The sequence below is a fragment of the Molossus molossus genome, unplaced genomic scaffold (genome assembly GCF_014108415.1).
Source record: "Molossus molossus isolate mMolMol1 unplaced genomic scaffold, mMolMol1.p scaffold_m16_p_5, whole genome shotgun sequence".
Classification (NCBI taxonomy): domain Eukaryota; kingdom Metazoa; phylum Chordata; class Mammalia; order Chiroptera; family Molossidae; genus Molossus; species Molossus molossus.
In genome coordinates this window covers 57,566,631-57,586,160 of record NW_023425388.1, presented here as the reverse complement: position 1 = coordinate 57,586,160, position 19,530 = coordinate 57,566,631, and the positions used below count along the sequence as shown (strand labels likewise).

General features: G+C 52.4%; 1 protein-coding gene across 1 annotated transcript; it reads left to right on the top strand.

Annotated features, from left to right (window-relative positions):
- Positions 1–12,358: 12,358 nt before the first annotated feature.
- On the top strand, positions 12,359–13,999 carry CPN2 (carboxypeptidase N subunit 2). Its single transcript, XM_036243936.1, has one exon. It carries the CDS (start codon positions 12,359–12,361, stop codon positions 13,997–13,999), a length of 1,641 nt encoding a protein of 546 aa, XP_036099829.1.
- The last annotated feature ends 5,531 nt before the right edge of the window (positions 14,000–19,530 follow it).

The window sequence follows — 19,530 nt, the reverse complement described above, 5'->3', positions numbered from 1 at the left end:
TGACCCCTAAAAATGCTAAAATCAGCTTATTGGTACTGAATGGAGAAAGCAGCCTAGTACCTGGGGGCCCTTGTGTCTACCCCTAGGGTTTTTTCCTTTTAACTGTTTATTGAAGGATAACACACATACAGAAAAGCGGGAGCATGAAAGTGTATAGTTTGATGGATTTTTACAAACTGTATGCACCGCGTAATAAGCGTTCAGATCAAGAAACAGGACATCACCAGTAACCTCTATCCCAGGCTTTTACTGGAGAGGACTGGGGCTTATGGAGATGGCATGAACTTACCTGGGAACTGGCTTCCATGGGCCAGGACGGGCCGGCCCTCCAATGCCCCCACCCCGTCTGGCCTTGTGAAGGTCCAGCTGCCAGGGATGGAGGAGAAGATGTGGGTACACGCTGGCCTGGGTAGAAGATTTTGTTAAATCCCCAGTCCCCGAGGCACCAGATTGGCCGGGTCAGAAGCATCTCGACTATAGAGGCCCACATGCCATTCCCTGCCAACAAGCCGTCTGCTGTTCAGTGGAGGCACTGCTGCCTGGACCTTTTATGGGCATGATATGCCTATATTTGTTTTTAATTTTCACTCTCCATTTGGGGCAAGTTAAATACCTCAGAGATGAGATCCTTTAATTGAACAGCCAAGTGTAATGGAACCCAGCAATCCCTCTAGTGTGGTGGTGAAATTCTCCATCAGCATTACCGTCAGCTAGAAACTGAACTTCAGAATTCTTATATATAGCAGGAAACATCGGGATACACAGAGAAGTCACACGGGGTCTGAGGCTGTCTGGAGCAACTCCTGCCTGTGGTCTGGTTATGAGAGTTGTTTGGTCCAAGGTTATTCTCCCCCTTGAGTCACAGTCATATGACTACCTACCCTCGTCACCCTTCCTGCCACACACATATTCACAATAGTAAAAGAATTATACTTGTGGCAAGAGATATCTTTCTCTGGACAACTGGTCTACCAGTTTAGAAAAAAAAGTTCTAAATGGAGAATTACAGATGTCCATGTTTGCCCTGGAAAGAGCTACAGCCAACACTATAAAGATGTGAAAATCTGCCATCAATCCTGACTGACTCTTACTGGTTCCTTCTGCTCCATAAGACAAGTAAATAAATCTCTTGTGGCCTTAGCAGAATAATGCTGACAGGCCCCTAACAAAAAGGGTCCAGGAAGGGATGTGTGTAAGAACTAGTGCTCTTGCCCTAGCTGGCTTGGCGCAGTGGTTAGAGCATCGGCCTGCACAGCAGAGGGTTGTGGGTTCAATTCCCCAGCAAGGACATTAATCTGGGTTGCAGGTTTGATCCCTGGCCCTGGTCAGGGTGCGTGCAGAGGCAACTGATTGCTGTCTCTCTCTCTCTCTCCCCTTCCCCCCTCCCTTCCACTAACTCTTAAAAAAACAAAAAACCAATGAAAAATTATTCTCTGGTGAGAATTAACAAAAAGAACTAGCACTCTTGGTAGCTTTTTACTCTGTTTCAGGGAATCTGGGAATCTAGGAGAGACAGGGCCTGTCAGAGGCAAAAGACATCGTCTCCCCAAGGTAAATCTAGGTCTCCAAAATGTTTTCAAAATATTCGTAGCAACTGGTAGACATATACTGATGCTTGCTGAGGCCCCAAAGGAGGTGAGCTCAGAGCTTGGGGCATGAGCAGCATCCCACTAATGGTAGTCTGCGTCCAGGGCCAAGAGGGAAGCTCGCCTTCTCTGCTTCAGACAGGAAGTGTGGTTTGCACTGCGTTCCTCAGGGTGCTCCTGTGAGGCTGCTCCGGTGCCTCACTCTGCAACAGCACAGGTGGGCCCCACAGGTGGCAGTGAGGTGAGGAAGAGTCTTCTGCATCCAGTGTTTCCTGCCCATCTGAACCCAGAACCCCTGGGTGCTTCCAGCATTGGCCATGGCATCCGAGTACCCTCCTCTCTACCCCAGGATATCAACATATGTCCCCAGGCCAAAGGCTGGCCTGAGGGCAGCTGTCCTCAGATGACCCCACCCAGGAGCACTCCAGGTGGGGGTGGTGGACCCTTTATCTGACCTTCTGAACTTGCCTGTTCCTGTCTCCCATCAGAGTGGATGGAGCCATCCAGCCTCCTCTTCTTTGGCAGGACTTTTGGCCTCTCTGAGCCGTGTAGACTGGGCAGGGAGCTGTCAGAAACGCTGGGTAGTTTCCTTTGCAACAGGATGATACACGTGCTCACTTCTCAGGGCTGGAGCGAGCCACTTGGCCCTCGAAAGTAGAGGTAGCGCACAGTTCATTTCACTTCCCTCCTCTCTCACCGGCTTCTGGGCCACCTTGCCAGACCAGGAGCCTGCATTTGGAGTGGAGGGTCAGTGTTGGAGGAAAGATTATAAAAGCCAGTGAGAACGACTGTTTTTCAAAAATGCTTGCTGTGCATAGCTACCCTTTAGAGCACTTAACAGGCTTTTCCTTTTTGATCCTCAGAACGCTCCTGAGCATGAGCACTTCCTTGCCCCCTCTGCGGGGCCTCAGGCGGCCACGCTGCAACACTACTCAGTAGGCTGTGGCTTTTCCTTCTCTCTTCAAACTTGGTACAAGACCTCATGGCCTGTCCTGGGCATTCGTCATTAAACCAAAGAAAATGGGAGGTACTCTCCTGCTGTTCCCCGGAGTCTTAGCCACAGAGACCTCATTTGGTTCTGTGCAGATCAAAAACTTTGTAAATATGGGGGAAAATTAAGCCAATCCATCCTTTAAACTTGAAAAGTTGGCCCCTCTCATGGCAATTGCTGGGCTGTGTGCATTGCTCCGCTCCTTGGAATTTAAAGGCACAGACAGGGCTCAGGCGCCTTCAGGCAGCAGCCTCAGCCTTCTGGGTGTCAGTGTAGAGCAGCTTCAGGGTCTTTCTAACCCAGGAAGCTAATGGAGCTGTAGAGAACTAGATAATTAGACTTGGTAGCTAGAGAGTGGATGTATCCCAGCTTTTAGCTGCAAACCTGTCCAAGTTTTCCCACGTGGATCCCACAGTCAGAACTGAATCCTGGCTTGGGGAGGCAGCGGTGGTCTCGGGGAGGCAGGCATTTCAGAGAGGGTGGGTGGGTGTCCTCCAGGCCGAAGTCCTCCCAGTCTGAGCTTTCTCCTTCACCTAAGGATGGACTGATCTTCACAAGTAGACCATGGTTGCCTTGCTTAGAGAATCATTGCCAATAGTCCCAGGAGTTTGGTGCTTTAGAGATTTCTCAGCCCCCAGGGTTTTATAGAGTGTGAGCCCTGGTGGGCAGGGTTGGGGGTCCATTTTTCGGGGGCTCTGCCTTTGCTGGATACTGCTTGTAACAGCTTGGTGTACAGAATCAACAATAAATAGTCTACACAGACATGTGCTCTCTGTGGATGTCTTGGCTACGGGGTCTCACACCTGGTGGCTCTACTCTTGACCCGTGTGTACGAGGCTGGCCCAGACAGCCCCTCACAGGGAACAGGTTCTGGGCTGGGAAAAGGTCCTTGGAAAGTGAGTGTGGACCACAAATGCAATAACAAACTATATCTATTGGTCACTCTGTCAGGAAGGGGACGTAAGAGTAGGTCTCACCTGTTTTATGGATGAAGAAAGTGTGATCAAGACAGGAAGTGGACTAGAGGCTGAGCTTGCACATGGGCAGACCTCCCGACTCCCAGGCTGGATTCCTCTATGTCACCAGAAGGCACTGAAGTCCACTCAGTCTTCATTTAATGTGCCCGCGCACGCACATGTGTGCACGTGCACAGCCGTAGGTGGGTAGGACTGTCCTGCACCTCTGAACTCCTATCAGTGCTCAGCACCAGGCTCAGTGAGTCACAGGCTCTCAGGCCATCTGAGTGCATCCAGGTGACCCAAAAACTACTCCAGGTGTCCAGGTTCCAGGGGCTGCCACAGCTATTGACACAGGCTCAGTTCTGAAGGGAGAGATGATCCTCTCTGCTGCCCCTGTATCCCGTTGCCATGCCTAGGAAAGGGTTTCAAACCATGTTTTCCTGGGATGTCTTAGTTCTTAGATCCCTTCTGCCAGATGTGAGCCTGTCCCAGGAGGCTGGACCTCGACAGGAGTCAACAGTGTGGCCACTATATCGCAGGGCTGGACTGTTTTGGTGACTAGGGGCAGGGCCTTGGTGTCCTCTTCTAACCACTGCACCTGTCCACTCAGCCAGGTTTCTGGAATTTTGGATAATGGGAGAGGAGGTAGAGCCTTCATCCCAGTTCCCAGGAGATTCATGGAGTTCTTAATGTAAATCTTCCCTCCGCATAAGCTCACATGTCCTTCCACCTGCATATATCTGCAGTTTAACTTGCCATGTGTACACACACACACACACACACACACACACGCACACACATGCCTCCCAGGCCCTCTGCCACACCCATTCCACAGATGACAGTGAAGAGACTTGTGAAGATTAAACAAGTTGTGTAAGGACTGGCTAGTTTGCTGAAGAGCTAGGATTCAAACGCAGATGTGTGGAATGCCAACTTTCTGTTGTTCACCATGACACAGACAGACAGACAGACATGCTCTTTTTCTGGAGGCCAGTGTCGCTGCCTTAAGAACCTGTTCCCTTGGCCTGGTTGTGGGTCTCCTCCAGAGGTGCCCTGCACCCCCAGCCCCTGCCAGCCTGGGTGCTACTGAGGCTGGGGACGGACCTTTTGTTCACAACCTTTCTCCCCTCTTACATGCTCCCATTTTTCTCCGCCAAGTGTGGACTTGAAATATATCTCCATTGACGAATGCTTCCTTGCTACACTCTGTCAGGTGTTTGCAATTTGGCTGATGAAATCTGCTCACATGCCAAAAAACACCGTTAGTTTGGACTTGAGAAAGAGTGACATAAATATTGATATCATGTGACGAGTTTGAAAGCCATCAGAGTATTTGAATGTAGAATCTGGGCATTAAAAATTATCTTAGATTGCTTATCTCGGTCATCCCCTCACCCTGCACCCCTGAAAACACACACACACACATATACATGCACACACATGTGCACACACGCACATGCACACACATGCTTCTCACTTCGTGCTGCAGCCCCTGGATAAACAGCTCCAGAGACAGGACAATCACTACCTCCCAAAGCAATGTTCATCCCTGGATAAGGTGAAAATGTTCCTCTCCATACATATTGGGCCAAAATTCACCTCCTCAGGACTTTTTCCTCTTTTAACTCAGAAAGTGTTTAGAAAGTTGGTTTATGAAAGAAATAAACAAACAAAACAAAACAAAACAATACGCCCAGAACTTTCTTAGAATTGCCCTTGGTGTTGAGAACCAAGCAGGCGCCCAGGGCTGGCTCTCTGGCTGAGGTCTGGCTCCCGGACACCAGCCTGGCCTTTCAAAAGGCAGAGCTCGAGCACAGAGCCCTGGTCCCAGTTCTCACTCCTGGAGCGGCCCTCTGGGAACTTTCTCTGGCCTGGTAGGTGCCCTGGGGTCTGCCAGGTGCCAAGCTTGTGACCTCAGATGGATTTTGGCCCCACTGGGGATGAGTCTACGGGAACAGTTCAGGATCATTTTGTAATATCCAGAGGCCTTGCCCCAGATTCTCTGCTCTCCTGTGACCTGGGTGACATGTCAGGAACGCTCAGGCCACGTGAGGGGAGGAACTGCTTCCTGGAACTTTGATCAGCTCCGGGCTGCTGGGTCCACGCTGACCACAGACCACACCAGACAGCTTTCTGCTCCCAAGGAAGAACTAGGGCAGCAGGTCCCCTCCCGCCCAGCCCCTCATGGTAAGTCTCCTGGAGTCACTACAGGGCTCCTGGGCCTGTGGGAACATGGGCAGAATCTGGAGTCCTGGCTGGGGGTGGGGGCGGCAGGAAGGGCTGGCCACTCCTCTCAGGCTTTGGAGCGTGTCCCCAGCTCCAGGCAGGCGGAAGTATCCCTGTCTCCCTGCCCTGGGAGGAGAAGCCCCCGAGGCTCTCACTGCGGTGGTGCTGGGCTGAGCGGGGCAGGAGGCAGGTGGAGGTGGGGGACTCTGAGACGGAGGGGACTGGTCCCTGCACTCAGGGAGCTCCTGGTGAATGTGGGGGTAAGTAGGGTGACCATTACCCAGGTTTCCTGGCTGCACCCTCATGTGTGCCTGTCATCCTGGCATAATATCAGTAGCTCTCCTTCTATTTCCGGAAGAGTTCTGGTTTAGGTGATAAAGCATATAGTCACTCTCGGAATAAACTGTGTATGCAGCTGCCTTTTACTGAACGTGTACTGTTTGCCAGGCACTGTGTTAAGTGCTTATGTTTACTCTCTAGTTTAACACACTTATCATGCAAGTGAGTATAAACCATAACCCTAGGGGATGGGGAAACTGAAGCTAGAAAGGTGAAGTGACCTGCCCAAGCCCATGCAGCAAGTAGGTAGAATCTGAACTCCACCAATAGGATGAAGAGTCAGACCTGAGATACAGGGTCACGATGACGATGAACACATTCCGCTCAGTTCAGCCCGCAGGGCCCGGCAGCCTCTGTGGGCTCAGCCCTCAGCCAGGCTCGGTGCACAGCCGGGGCAGAGGCTGCGGGGCTCAGCGGCGGGGGTGCCCACGACGAGGAGACCGAGCAAAGGACCCGAGCAGTCCACAGAGGACAAGAGCGACTTGGGGCCTCAGAGGAGGTGCAGTGCGGAAGGCTCCCCAGGGAAGTGGGACTCGCACTGGCCTGGGAAGTAGGGGGATGGGGATGGGGAGAGGTGGGCTCGGCCATTCTAAAGCGGGAGGGACTGTGTGAGCAGGGGCTGGAGTGGGGGCCCGGGAGCACTGGAAGAAAGGACATGCCCAGTTCACAGCCTCCTTGTATTTCAGGGTCAGCTCTCCTCCCTTCCAAATGGTACGGCAGCTGATAGACACGCTCCCTCGAGCCTGCGCCCTGTACCTTTGAGGAAGGGAAAAATCGAGGAAGCCCGTTATGTGCCTGGAGCTGTGCTCTGTGTTGTGCACAATTATCTCAATTTTCATAATAACTTTCAATCTTATTACAAAAGTGATACCTTGTTATTATTTAAAAAATGTAGAAAGCATAGGATTAAGCAAAATTTTTAAAAATCGAATCACCCACAATTCTGTTGTTCAGAGATAACCACGGCAAATCTCTTGTGTATAATCGGAAGCTCTGGAGGGGTCCGTCAGGAGTCACTTCATTTACACAAACTCGGGCGCGGGCTGAAAGGGGCTTGTCGTGAACCCAGAGGCTCCTCTCATCACTCAGGAAATTCCAGGGGTGTTCGGAGCTCTGTGCCGGGAGCCAGGACAAAGGCCAAATATATATTTCTGATGATATCACAACGTCACCCGCCCAATGCTATGACACCCCAAAGGGTGAGAAATTTGCTTATCTCATTAAATTGCCACAATAACCCTGACAATGCTGTAATTTAGGTATTATTATTATCACGATTGCTCTCAATTTACAAATGCATAAATAGGGACTCTGAGGGGTTACTTCACGGCTGGCTGGGGACACACTGGGCAGCAGGTTGGGGAGGGCTGGCTGGCGGGGAGGGACAGCCTCAGCCACTTGGCTTATTTTCCTGGGCGGAGAGGGAGGGAGCCTGAGGTCCAGGGAGCAGCAGAGCTTCCCCGGGACCTGGTGAGGCCGGCAGGGGCTCTGGGCTCCCACCACCCTCGCAGGCAGCGAGTGTCAGCCCTGTGGTGGACGGCAGACTGGCCCTGGCACACACAGAAATGCACCGACCCAGAGGCAATTTGAGAAGAGGAAAGAGTACATTTGCAACCAGTCATCCCCACGCCCCCCTGCCCCCCAAACAACCAGGCTTGCTGAGAGCATGGAACATTTTTGTGGGCATTTCTGGTCTCTACATAAGTACAGAGGTGGTTTTTCAGATGGGAAGCAGGGATCTTCTGGCTGCTGCCCGCTGTCTGGTGCCAGCCTCCACAGTGCCTGGTCAGGGCACTCTGATGTCTAGAGCCCCCAGTGACCTGCTCTGGAGGGTGGGCTGGGGAAGGGGCCCAAGGCCAGGGCGTCCTGGCCAGAGCCATTAGAATCTGTGCGACTAAACCAAGGACACAACAGTTACACCTCCCCCTTGGCTGGGAGGAGAGAGCCAGAAAAAGTGCCACGGACCGTCATGAACCTCGCTGGTCCTAAACGGGGTGGTTGAATGAGCTCATCAGTTATTCCATGGCCCGCCTCTGTGACTACCTCAGAACAAAGCAGGGGCTGGCTGAGCTCAGAATGATCAGTCACGGATGCCGTGGAGCAGGCGCTCTGCCAGGCTCTGTGTCTGGAGCTTCGAGTGCATTTTCTCATTCAGTCCTCAGAACCACCCCATGAGGAAGGTAGTATGGAAGCTCATTGTTTTAAAGATGAGAACATCGAAGCACAGAGAGGTTAGGTAATTCAGTCAAGGCCACGCAGCTAAGAAGGGATGGAGGTAAGGTTAAACGCAGACTGTCTGGCTCCAGAACACAACCTCTTTGCCATTCTAGAGTGATGTGAGCATGCCTAGGCGTGGATCCCCTGGAAATTGTGTGTTCCACACCCTCCCCTTGAGTACCATCCTCTGCTTCCTCCTGCCCCAGGAGATTGGGGCAAGAGGGGTCTTGCTCTAAACTTCAAAGGCCCTGTCTGGCTCTCCTCCCACTATGACACCCTGAGGGGTAAGAAGTTTGCGAAACCAAAGGGACACTTCCATCAGAGGCTGTGCCCTATTTTATTTATGTATTTATTTATTTTGTTAATCTTCACCCGAGGATATTTTTTCCATTGGTTTTTGGAGAGAGTGGAAAAGAGGGAGGGAAGGGGAGAGAGAGAGAGAGAGAGAGAGAGAGACATCGATGTGAGAGAGACAAATCAACTGGTTGCCTCCTGAAGGCACCGTGACCACCGCCAGGGATCGAACCTGAAACCCAGGTAAGTGCCCTTGACTGGGAATCAAACCCACAACCCTTCAGTGTGCGGGCCAACGCTCTAACCACTGAGCAACACCAGCAAGGGCTGTGCCCCATTTTAAAGCATGTTTTAGGTACGCAGGACCCAGGGCCTATGTGGATTGCCTCCCCAGGCCCATCTTTCTTAACCCAACCATTTCACAGAAGTGCACATAAGGTATATACTCACTGGAGAGTCGGGGGAAGAGAAGGGGACAGACAGTAGGTGAGGTCCCTTGCATATATTCACCATGGGTCCCGCGAATGTGAGGAGTGGGCCTATCTACTCCCACCCACTCCACTGCCTCAATGTGGAAGTCATACCCAGGGTGTCTCAGCAAGCCCTTGCTTAGAACTCAGGCCATCCGGACTGGTCCTGGCCCCTTGCTTCTTAGCGTGTGCCTTTGGGTCAGTTGCTATGGCTCTGGGACCCCCAGCTTCTCTGTTCTGGGTCCTTCTACCTTTGCTCTGGGTATTGAGATGCATGTGTGGAAGCTTTGGGAACTGGCAGGTGGGAACAGCCCCCTCCGCAGTGCCCCCCCGCATCAGTGAGGTTCCCCCTCAGCTCTCTCACTCCTGCCTGAGCCAAAGCCGATGTGTCTACACTTGATTTTCTGTGAGACTGATGCCATCGTTTTGATTCAAGTCCTGAACCTCAAGTTACTGCCTTTATCGAAAAATTCTGAAGCATATATTTCCCAATAACAGTGGATTAGAAGTCAGAGGCACAGACCAAGGGAAGAGGGGACACCTTCTCAGGCTGGCTCAGTAGGTGCTTTTCTCCACCTGTGCCTCTCAGATCTGGGTTCAAACCCAAGCCCCACTGTGGACACCCTGAGGAGGCTGGCCAGATAGTCCTTAGGGCCCTCATGTTCATTCTAGTGGATTTTTTTTCTGGAACTTGCCTGTGAGAACCAAGACAAAAGGGGTTATCAAGGAAGAGGATGGGCACATGATAACATTATGGCATGTTAAAGAATTATTTTCCTCTTACTGGAGGTGGGGTGGATTCGAAGCCATGCTCCCAGCCTGGCTGGGGGTCCTTCACTCTGGGCTTGTTCCCCTCCAGGGATGGGTGCTCTGTCTGCCAGGCTGCTCCTCCCAGCCATGGGGATTCAGTTCCACAAACACTAGCTGAGCCCATTGTAAGTCAACACTGCGCTGGACGCTGAGAGTATGGAGAGGGGTCCACCCATCTTATCACCAAAGGACAGCCGCGAAAACACTTCGCTTTGGAGGACTGTGCTGGGTGCTAGGATGGAGAAATATAATGCCTAGTGCCTCGTTTCTGGGGTCAGGGAAGGCATCTGTCGGGATCCCCAGGGCAGCCCAGGTGGCAGGTGTGGTGGGACAATGGCTGCCTCACCCTTCTTCGGCCAGGCCCTCTGCTTCTTACCTGTACTCTGTGCACACAATCAAAAGAGAGGAACGTCCCAGGCTAAAGCTGAACTCTGTAACCGCTGGTCTAGGGGCCATGGAACCTGGAGGCACACACATGCCTGAGGCTTGTCCCCTTCCCTCTTGTGTCCTGAGTAGCTGCTGCACCTACCACGGTGTGAAACCCACCTCTTGCAGCTTACTCGGTGTCTGTGTGCATCAGCGGAGCCTCAGGGGAGGTGTGCACGTTCTCAGGGAGAAATGGTCACTCCCCTATTGATTAGGCTGAAAAACTCCTGAAAAAATGGGTGTCTGAATGGGAGGAGGGTACAGGGGCATTTGTAAGCACCATGTTAGCTGGAGACTTTGACACATGAAGCCCTTTAACCCAAAGCTGAATTTTGAGATGAGGCAGCCAGAAGAGGGCAGCAGAGAGGCAGCTGGGGCCAATTGTGAATTCTCACTGAAGACAGGGAAGTGGAGAATGAGAATTATGTTGCCTGAGGGTTTTCCATCTTTTCTTCCTTTCTTCCATCCTCCGTCCCTCCCTTCCTTCCAAATGTATTCTATCTAAAGGGCATTTTGTTTTTCCTATTATTTTGGTGTTCAAGTACTTTTTTTTTTTTTTTTTTATCCTCACCCAAGGACATTTTTCCATTTTTTGTACAGATAGAGTGGGAGGGAGAGAGAGGAAGAGAGAGAGAGTGAGAGAAACATCGACGTGAAAGGGACACATCGAGTGGCTGCCACCCGCACGACCAACCAGGGCCGGGGACAAACTGCAACCGAAGTACACGCCCTTAGCGGGAACCGAACCCGGGTCTCTCCAGACCGCAGGCCGACGCTTTAACCGCTGAGCCAAACTGGCCAGGGCTTCAAGTACTTTTTTTCTGTAATGATGGTAGCTTGCAACATTTAACAATAATTTATATAATTTATTAACTGCTCACTCTATCTCAGACACTGATCTAAAATCTTTACCTACATTTATTCATTTAATCCTCAGTTATGCTAACACAATAGGTGCTGTTATTATCTCCATTTTACAGATAAAAAATGGGGCAGGGACGGACTAGGTAACAAACTCAAGATCACATAGCTGGGAGTGATGGAGCTGGAATTCTAATGTATGGACTCCGAACCACTAGGAGCCATGGGAACAGTGATGTGGCTGGGAACAGCAGTAACTCCCCTGAGATCTGGACTTTTAATGTGATATTTCTCAATTTTTACATGGTGGCTAATGGTTTGTGCATCAAAGGACTGAGACAGCCAAAACACAGTTTTAAGCTGAATCACCAACTTGTGACATGTGGGTGGATGCTGGCATTTTTTTTTTCTTAAAATAATTAAGATATAGTAAACTAAAAACCTGCTCCCCTTCTCTTATTTAAAACAAAGCCCTAAAAACAAAAACCCACTGGTCTGTGAAATCCCGGCATCTGGGACCCTCTTGCCCACACACTGGGGACGTTCCTGGCCCCCTGCTGGGAGGGTTGGACCCAGGGGCAGGAGGAGAGCATTTTGGCAGCAGTACTACAGACTTATTTCAAGATAAGAGCCCCGTTGCCACCCAGGCTGCTTTCACCCCCAGCAGAGGTGCAAAGAGCAGATGGTAAGATCTCTTCCTAACTAGGCTCTAGAGTGTGCTGAGATTTGGAAACGCACGAAGGGTATGGCTTAAACATTTCCAATTTAGGAACAATCTGCCCATATTTTACATATTATCTTAAAAATTTCACAATCCCCACAGACTTTTATGCCCTTCTTCCATGCCCTTCTGCCTCCTTTCTGCCCCTTTCTCCGATCTGGAAAGAACACAGGAAATCCAGGAGGCCTGGGTCTTGGTCCTGCCAGCACCCTGCAGGGTGGCTGTGGACGGGCCATATGCCATTCTTGCCGTCAGGAGGTTAGAAGCCTGGTTCCACTAACCTTGCAAGGCTGCTGTGAGGTAGTATGTGAACCGTTAAAAACATAAACTGCTGTCCAAACAGCTGGCCTCCCTGACAGAGCTAGTCCCCACCTGGCTCCGTGCGGAGCGGCCGTCCCCAAGGTGCACAGCCCTCGACAGGCACCACTTCTGTTTTCTCTTCCGTTCGGATCTAGGAGATGCTTCCCGGAGCCTGGCTGCCCTGGGCCTGCCTCCTGCTCCTGGCCAGGCCCAGCCAGCCCTGCCCTGTGGGATGTGACTGCTTCAGCCAGGTGGTGTTCTGCTCTGACGAGGCGCTGGCCACCATCCCACTGGACATCCCGCCCCACGCCACGGACATCGTCTTCGTAGAGACCTCGTTCACCACGGTTGGAACCAGGGCCTTCAGCAGCAGCCCCAAACTGACCAAGGTGGTCTTCCTCAACACTCAGCTCCAGCACTTGGAGCCAGATGCCTTCGGGGGGCTGCCCAGGCTCCAGGACTTGGAGATCACCGGCAGTACCTTCTTCAACCTCAGCGCGGTCTTCTCCAACCTGACTTCGCTGGGCAGGTTCACCCTCAACTTCAACATGCTGGCGGCTCTGCCCGAGGGCCTCTTCTCCCACATGGGCGCCCTGGAGTCCCTCCAGCTGCAGGGCAACCGGCTCCAGACACTGCCCAAGAGGCTCTTCCAGCCTCTGAAATACCTGAAAACCCTCAACCTTGCTCAGAATCTCCTGGCCCAGCTGCCCGAGGAGCTGTTTGAGTCCCTAGGTGGCCTGCAGACCCTCCGGCTGAGCAACAACCTGCTCTCCAGCCTGCCCCAGCGTGTGTTCGCCGGACTGGGCAGCCTGCGGGAGCTCTTCCTAGATGGCAACTCCATCTCGGCGCTGCCCCCGGCCGTGTTCTCACAGCTCTTCTGCCTGGAGAAGCTGTGGCTGCAGCACAACGCCATCGGGCACCTGCCGCCCTCCGTCTTCTCCGCCCTGGGCAGCCTGACCTTCCTGAATTTGCAGGGGAATGCCCTGCGGGTGCTGCCCGCCGGCCTCTTTGCCCAGACCCCAGCCCTGGTTGGCCTGTCCCTGTCCCACAACCAGCTGGAGACTGTCTCTGAGGGAACCTTTGCCAAATTATCCAACCTCAGTTCCCTCACGCTCTCACACAACGCCATCACTCACCTCCCCGCCGGCGTCTTCAGGAACCTCACCAAGCTGATCAAGCTCTACCTGGGCAGCAACAACCTGACGGCGCTGCCCGCAGACCTCTTCCAGAACCTGTCCCAGCTCGCGCTGCTCAGCCTCTCCCGGAACCTCCTGACCACGCTGCCAGAGGGCATCTTCGACACCAACTACGACCTGTTCAACCTCGCCCTGCACGGCAACCCCTGGCAGTGTGACTGCCACCTGTCCTACCTCTTCAGCTGGCTGCACCAGTACAGTGACAGGATCTTCAACATCCAGACCTACTGTGCGGGCCCTGCCTACCTGAAGGGCCAGGTGCTGCCTGCCTTGAAGGAGGAGCAGCTGGTGTGCCCTGTCGCCCGGGACCGCTTGGGCTTCCAGGCCCCAGGGCTAGAGGATGGGGAGCTGGGGGGCGGCTGGGACCTGGCTGCAAAGGGAAGGGCAGCCTGGAGACGGTGCACCTACAGCAACCCTGAAGGTACCGTGGTGCTTGCGTGTGACGAGGCCCAGTGTCGCTGGCTAAACGTCCAGCTGTCTCCTAGGCAGGGCACAGGCTCCCCGGGAATGGCGTACAATGCCACTCAGGAGTGGGAACTGAAGTCGAGCTGCGGCACCGTGAGCGTCACTGTGTCTATTGAGGCTCGGGCAGGGGAGCCGTAGGTGCAGGGGGTACTGGGCAGGAGTCCGGGCAGATGGCCTCTGAGGCCTGACCGAGCAAGAGGTGAGGGTACAGGGGGAGCTGAAGCTCGTTTTTCAGATGCAAAGGATGGAGGTACATGTCCAAGCTGGAGGAGGTGGAGGAGGCCAAGTCCACAACCCAGAGTCTCCTCCTCCCCGCCCTTCATTACCCCTTGGAGTCCAGGACCTAACAAGGCCTTCCTTAAGCTTTGCAAAGCACCCATTAAGCCGCATCACGGTCTGGAGAATAAAATAAGGCCACTCCCCTGGTGTTTTTCTATTATTTAATCCCCACCCACTCTCATCCCCACCCTGAAGTTCCAACCCTTAGTCAGCTGCCTCCCTCTTTGACAACCAGTTCGAAAGCCGCATGTCTGTCTGTCTTTCTCCCCCTGGAAATGGTTTTTAATCGATATAGGAGTCAACAGAAGCAGAGGCGGCCAGAGAGATGAGAACGAGGGTCTGACCGGTGTGCCGGGAACTCCTGGTGAGCTTCTGCCTCCGGGGCTGCATCCAGAGCTCAGGATGAAAGGTGCCTTGGGAGGGAAACACCCGCTGTTTGGCTCAGTCTGCCAGTCTGCAGAATCCCAGAGCGGGGGGGGGGGGGGGTGGGGGGGGGGGGGGTGGGGGGGGTGGGGTGGGGGGGGTGGGGGGGATGGGGGGGGGTTTGCGGCTGCGGCTGTTCAGCCTAGGAGAAGGCAGTTCCCTGATTAAGAAAAACAAACAACACTCACAGACAGACAATGAGATAGTGATAACCAGAGGGAATGGGGTGGGGGAGGTCAAAGAGTAAAAGGAGACTTGACTTGGGGTGGTGAACACACAATACAATACGCAGATGATGTATTGTAGAATTGTACCCCTGAGACCTATATAATTTTATTAACCAGTGTCGCTCCAATATAGTCAATAAACAAAGAAAGAAAGAAGGAGAGAGAGAAGGAAGAGCGGCGAGGAGAGAGGGAGGACAGTGAGCTGGGTGGGCCGGCCGATGCTCCAGCCTCGGTTTTCTCGCAGCATCTGGCTCCGTGCAGCGGTCACCCACTGAAATCCTTCTCCCTTGGTTTTCAGGGCACCACCCTCGTACTCAGCTCAGCCATCCTTCCGCCTCCCAGCATCCTCTTCCGTCTTCGCCTCCTCAGGTTCGCTGTCACTGGCCTTCCTGGCCATCTCTACGCTGAGGACCCCAAATCTCCGTCTCAGGCAGGGGTCCTTTGGCTCCATGCTATTTGCCTGCTCAGCGGCCTGTGTCCTGTCATCACAGTCACAAACATGTCTGAACCAAACTCTGTCCCCTGCTGCTCCTGTACGCCCGTCCAGCACACTGCCAAGCCCAGGAGCTGGGGGTGTTCTCCAGGCTCTCCTCCCCTTAACCCTCATGGCCAAGTAATCAAAAAGTGCTTCTGAGTAGCCCTCTGTCCATTTCTCCTTCCCAGCTCCCAGCCCAGAGAGGCGCTTCGTCTCCCTGCACCGAGTCACCTTGCAGCTCCCGCCTGGTGCTCCTGCCTGCGCGGGGGACTGGCCTGGGTGAAAGGCTGCGGTAGGGAAGGGAGAAAGGAATCAGATGTACAGCAGACCCTCTGGGAGCTCGAACTCTGGTGGGCGATATCGGACAAGGGCACAGGGGACAAAGACACCAGCACGATGTGTTCGGTGCTGGGCCAGCCCTGCGGAGTTCAGGGCAGGTGGAGGTCTGGCTCGCGCAGACCTTGGGGAAGGCTGCCTTTGACCCCACGCCTTGAGGGGGCAACAAGCGAGATGTGTGCAAGGAGTGTGAGCCAAGGAGGGACAGGCAAGACGCGAGGCCAAGGCCGTGAGTGTCTGCAGTGGCTCCTGGTGGCAGGAAAGGAGGAGACAAAGCTGGAAAGCCAGCTGGAGACAGATGCTGTGAGACCCTGAAGGACCGAGTGAGCCGTCTGGGTGGTCATTAAGGACGCCTGGCAGTCACTGAAGGACTTTATGCTGAGGAGGTCCACGCTCCTGCCCGTGCTTTAGACGGTTGGCCGAGTGCCCCTGAGGAGAGCAAGAGGCAGGGAAAACAGTGAGGACTCTTGTCTGACTTGAGATCAGAGCCACAAGGGCCAGACACTAAGGACATTGAAAGGTTGAAGCATCTGAACAGCGCGTACACGGATGCTTTAAAAGACCTCAATGTGAATTCAAACTCTACAGGTATCACTTTGTACCTCTTAATCTTACAAAAATGAGAAAACTGGATCACATCCAGTGTGGGCCAGGGTGTGGGCATAGGGGGCCCTCCAGGTACTGCTGGTGGGCACAGTGTCTCCAAAGACACTCTAGCAGGTCTGAGTCAAAGAAAGGGTTTGCTGAGGGGTGTCAAGGGCTGGGTGGGTGGGGTTGAAAGATGGGGGGTGGGGAGAACCCTGAAGTGAGTCTCAGGTTTCTTACCTGGGTGGCAGGGAGGACAGTGAAGCCACTGAGCAAAGACAGGAGCAGGTTTGAAGAAAGGAAGGAGCAAGATGCCACTTCAGACAAGAAAGCACATTTCTCCCTCATCTCCAGTGATCACTTTTAAAAAAAAAAATGTTTTAGTGATTTTTAGAGAGAGAGGAAGGGAGAGGGAGAGGGATAGAAACATCTATCGGCTGCCTCTTATATGCCTCCTACTGGGGATGGAGCCCACAACCTGGGCATGTGCCCTGACCAGGAATTGAACTGGTGACCTCTTGGTCCATGGGTCAATGCTCAACCACTGAGCCACACCATCTGCGCCCCAGTGATGACTTAAAAAACACACATTTCCTGAGGCTCAAATCAATTCAACTCTAAGGTGATGGAAGGTAGTTCAGCAGGTTCACCAAAGGAACAAACTCTCTGTCCCCAATTCATTTGGTTCAAGTCCCAGAAACATTTGATTTAAGAATAACCTTACCAGATCATTCCAAGGTTGGGGAACTTTGCCTCCCCAGGAAGGCCGAGGCCCTGAGCCACTGAGCATCCTGTAAGGCCGGCCCCCAGTCTTCTGCTCTCACTGGGCAGGTGTGTGGCCGCATGAGGCTGCTGGCCTCCAGCTGGTGTGAGGCCCCCTGTCGGCGGGAAGCGGCTTCACACCTAGCACACACAGGCGCCTCACACGTCTCCAGCTCATGGTCCAAATAGTTACACGTCTACTGCTGGGAATAAATGAACAAGATAATTGAGCATACATTTCTCTTAGTTATATATTCCCCCCAATTATAACTCTTTATTAAGTGAAAATACAGTACTTTCTCTCTGTGCCAAACGGTGTCGGGGAAAGAGCACTGGCCGGCAGCCAGGGCTTGTGGAGTCTGGCCTGGCTGCTTGTTCTCCCTTTGCAGTGCGCTAGCTGAGGCCAGAGTCACTGTGCGCTTGTAGGTGGGAACGCCAGATTTAGCAAAGAAACATACGTGTACTGCATGGGACATGCTTATACTAAAAACTATACACAGTTGCCCTGGCCGGTTGGCTCAGCGGTTAGAGCATCGGCCTGCAGTCCGGAGAGACCCGGGTTCGGTTCCCGCTAAGGGCATGTACTTCGGTTGCAGTTTGTCCCCGGCCCTGGTTGGGTTCTGCGGGTGGCAACCACTCGATGTGTCCCTTCACATCGATGTTTCTCTCTCTCCCTTCCACTTTATCTGAAGAAAAAATGGAAAAATGTCCTTGGGTGAGGATAAAATAAATAAATAAATAAAAATAAAAACTATACATAGTTAATTTGAAATCCAAATTTTAACTGGGTAGCCAGTATATAATCTGGCGACTCAACCGCCTGATGAAGGTGGAAAAACAATGGGGTGGAGGTGAGGGTGGTGGACGGTTCTCCTTGGGGTCGGAGGCCAGGGCAGATTCTGCAGCGGGAAGTCCTGACCACTCAGGGGTACTGGGATCTTAGGGCAGGAGGCGCCCAGCATCCCCCAGCTCAGACTGAGGTAAGCAGGTGAAGGGTCAGCTCTGAGCGTGCCATGCACCCCAGCGGTCCCCAGGGCCTGCTGCTGGCTCCTTGTGGGCAATCCCGGGCTGGTGCAGCTGTAGAGGTTTGGATGAGCTCTGGAGTGGAAACCAGGACACTTGGCTCCTCCCTTCCTTAACATTTAGTTTTTGGCAAAGCATGGCTCCTTTCGGGCCTCGGTTTCCTCATCTACATAAAAAGGAGTTTGGTCTCATTGCTGAATGAACGCTAGATCACCTGGGGAGGTTTAAAAAACCAACAACAGTTGCCTGGACCTTATTCCAGAAAGTGATTTAATTGGCTTGGGGGAGACCCAGATATTAGCTATTTAAAAAATCTCCCCCAGGGATTCTAATGCTCAGCCAGGATTGAAAACTCAGGGCTCAATTCTGTTCAGTTCCAGGCTGCACCACTATCTGTAGCTCAGACCCAGGCAGTGGAGCCAATGTGTCAGACACACCTGGTGTAATGCTCTGGATGAACTCATGAAACAAAAGAAGCCACAACACTGAAGATAAAAATATTTTATAGGTGTTTTTCTTATTGATGTTTTTTTATCTTATCATCTTTGTGTTCTCAGTAGATTTTGAAGAAAGAACAAGCTGAGTACATGCTGTCTTGTTCTCTTATAGTATGAGGACGCCTGAGTCATTCCAAAGCACCTCCTTCCAGCAGGTGGGGCTCCTTACCTATTGCCTCTAATGTTCACCCTTCTTCAGTGATTCTCTGCCACTTGCCAGCAGTGTAACCCTGGCCAAGTTACTCCAGTTCTCTGTGCTACAGTTGCCTCATTCATACTGTTTATCATGTGCATAATAGTAACACCCACAGTGTTACTGAAGAATAGAAAATATGTGCATTCTTGTAAAGAACCCCAAACAATAACACATGGTATGTTCTCAAACACACACACACAAAACCAAACAGTATCTATTATGCCATTATTATTTCTAGAGAAGTGTGGTGGGTGTTGAGGGAGGCAAGAACTGGCCAATTGCTTGGCCATCACAATTTTTAAAAATATGTTTTGTTTTATTTTATTTTATTTTTTTAGAGAGACAGAGAAACACATGTGAGAGACACAAACATAGAAACATCGTTGGGCTGCCTCTGCACGTCCCCCACTGGGGATCAAGCCCGAAACCCAGGCATGTGCCCTGATGGGGAATCCAACCAGGACCTCTCAGCCCATGGGAGGACGCTCAACCACTGAACCACACCAGCGGGGCAGCATCACACCAGCCGGGCGGCATCGCATTTTGTTGCCTGTTTCCATTTCTGCTGCTGGAGCACATTAAAATTGCTGTCATATCAAAATTGTATTATTTGGGAGGATTGGAAAGGCCATTTACAAAAATTTTCAGTGCTAACTGTGGATATTGGAAAACTGAATGGCACTGCCAAAGATTGGGCCATTTATTTGTTTGTTTATTTATTTATTTTTGTTACAGATGTTTCTCCTCTTCTCCCCATTGACACCCTCCTCCCGATCCCCGTCTCCAGCATTGCTGTCCATGCCCATGGTTACGCATACATGTATATAAGTTCTATGGTTTTAGAGTGGGCTAATTAGCCCTGGTAG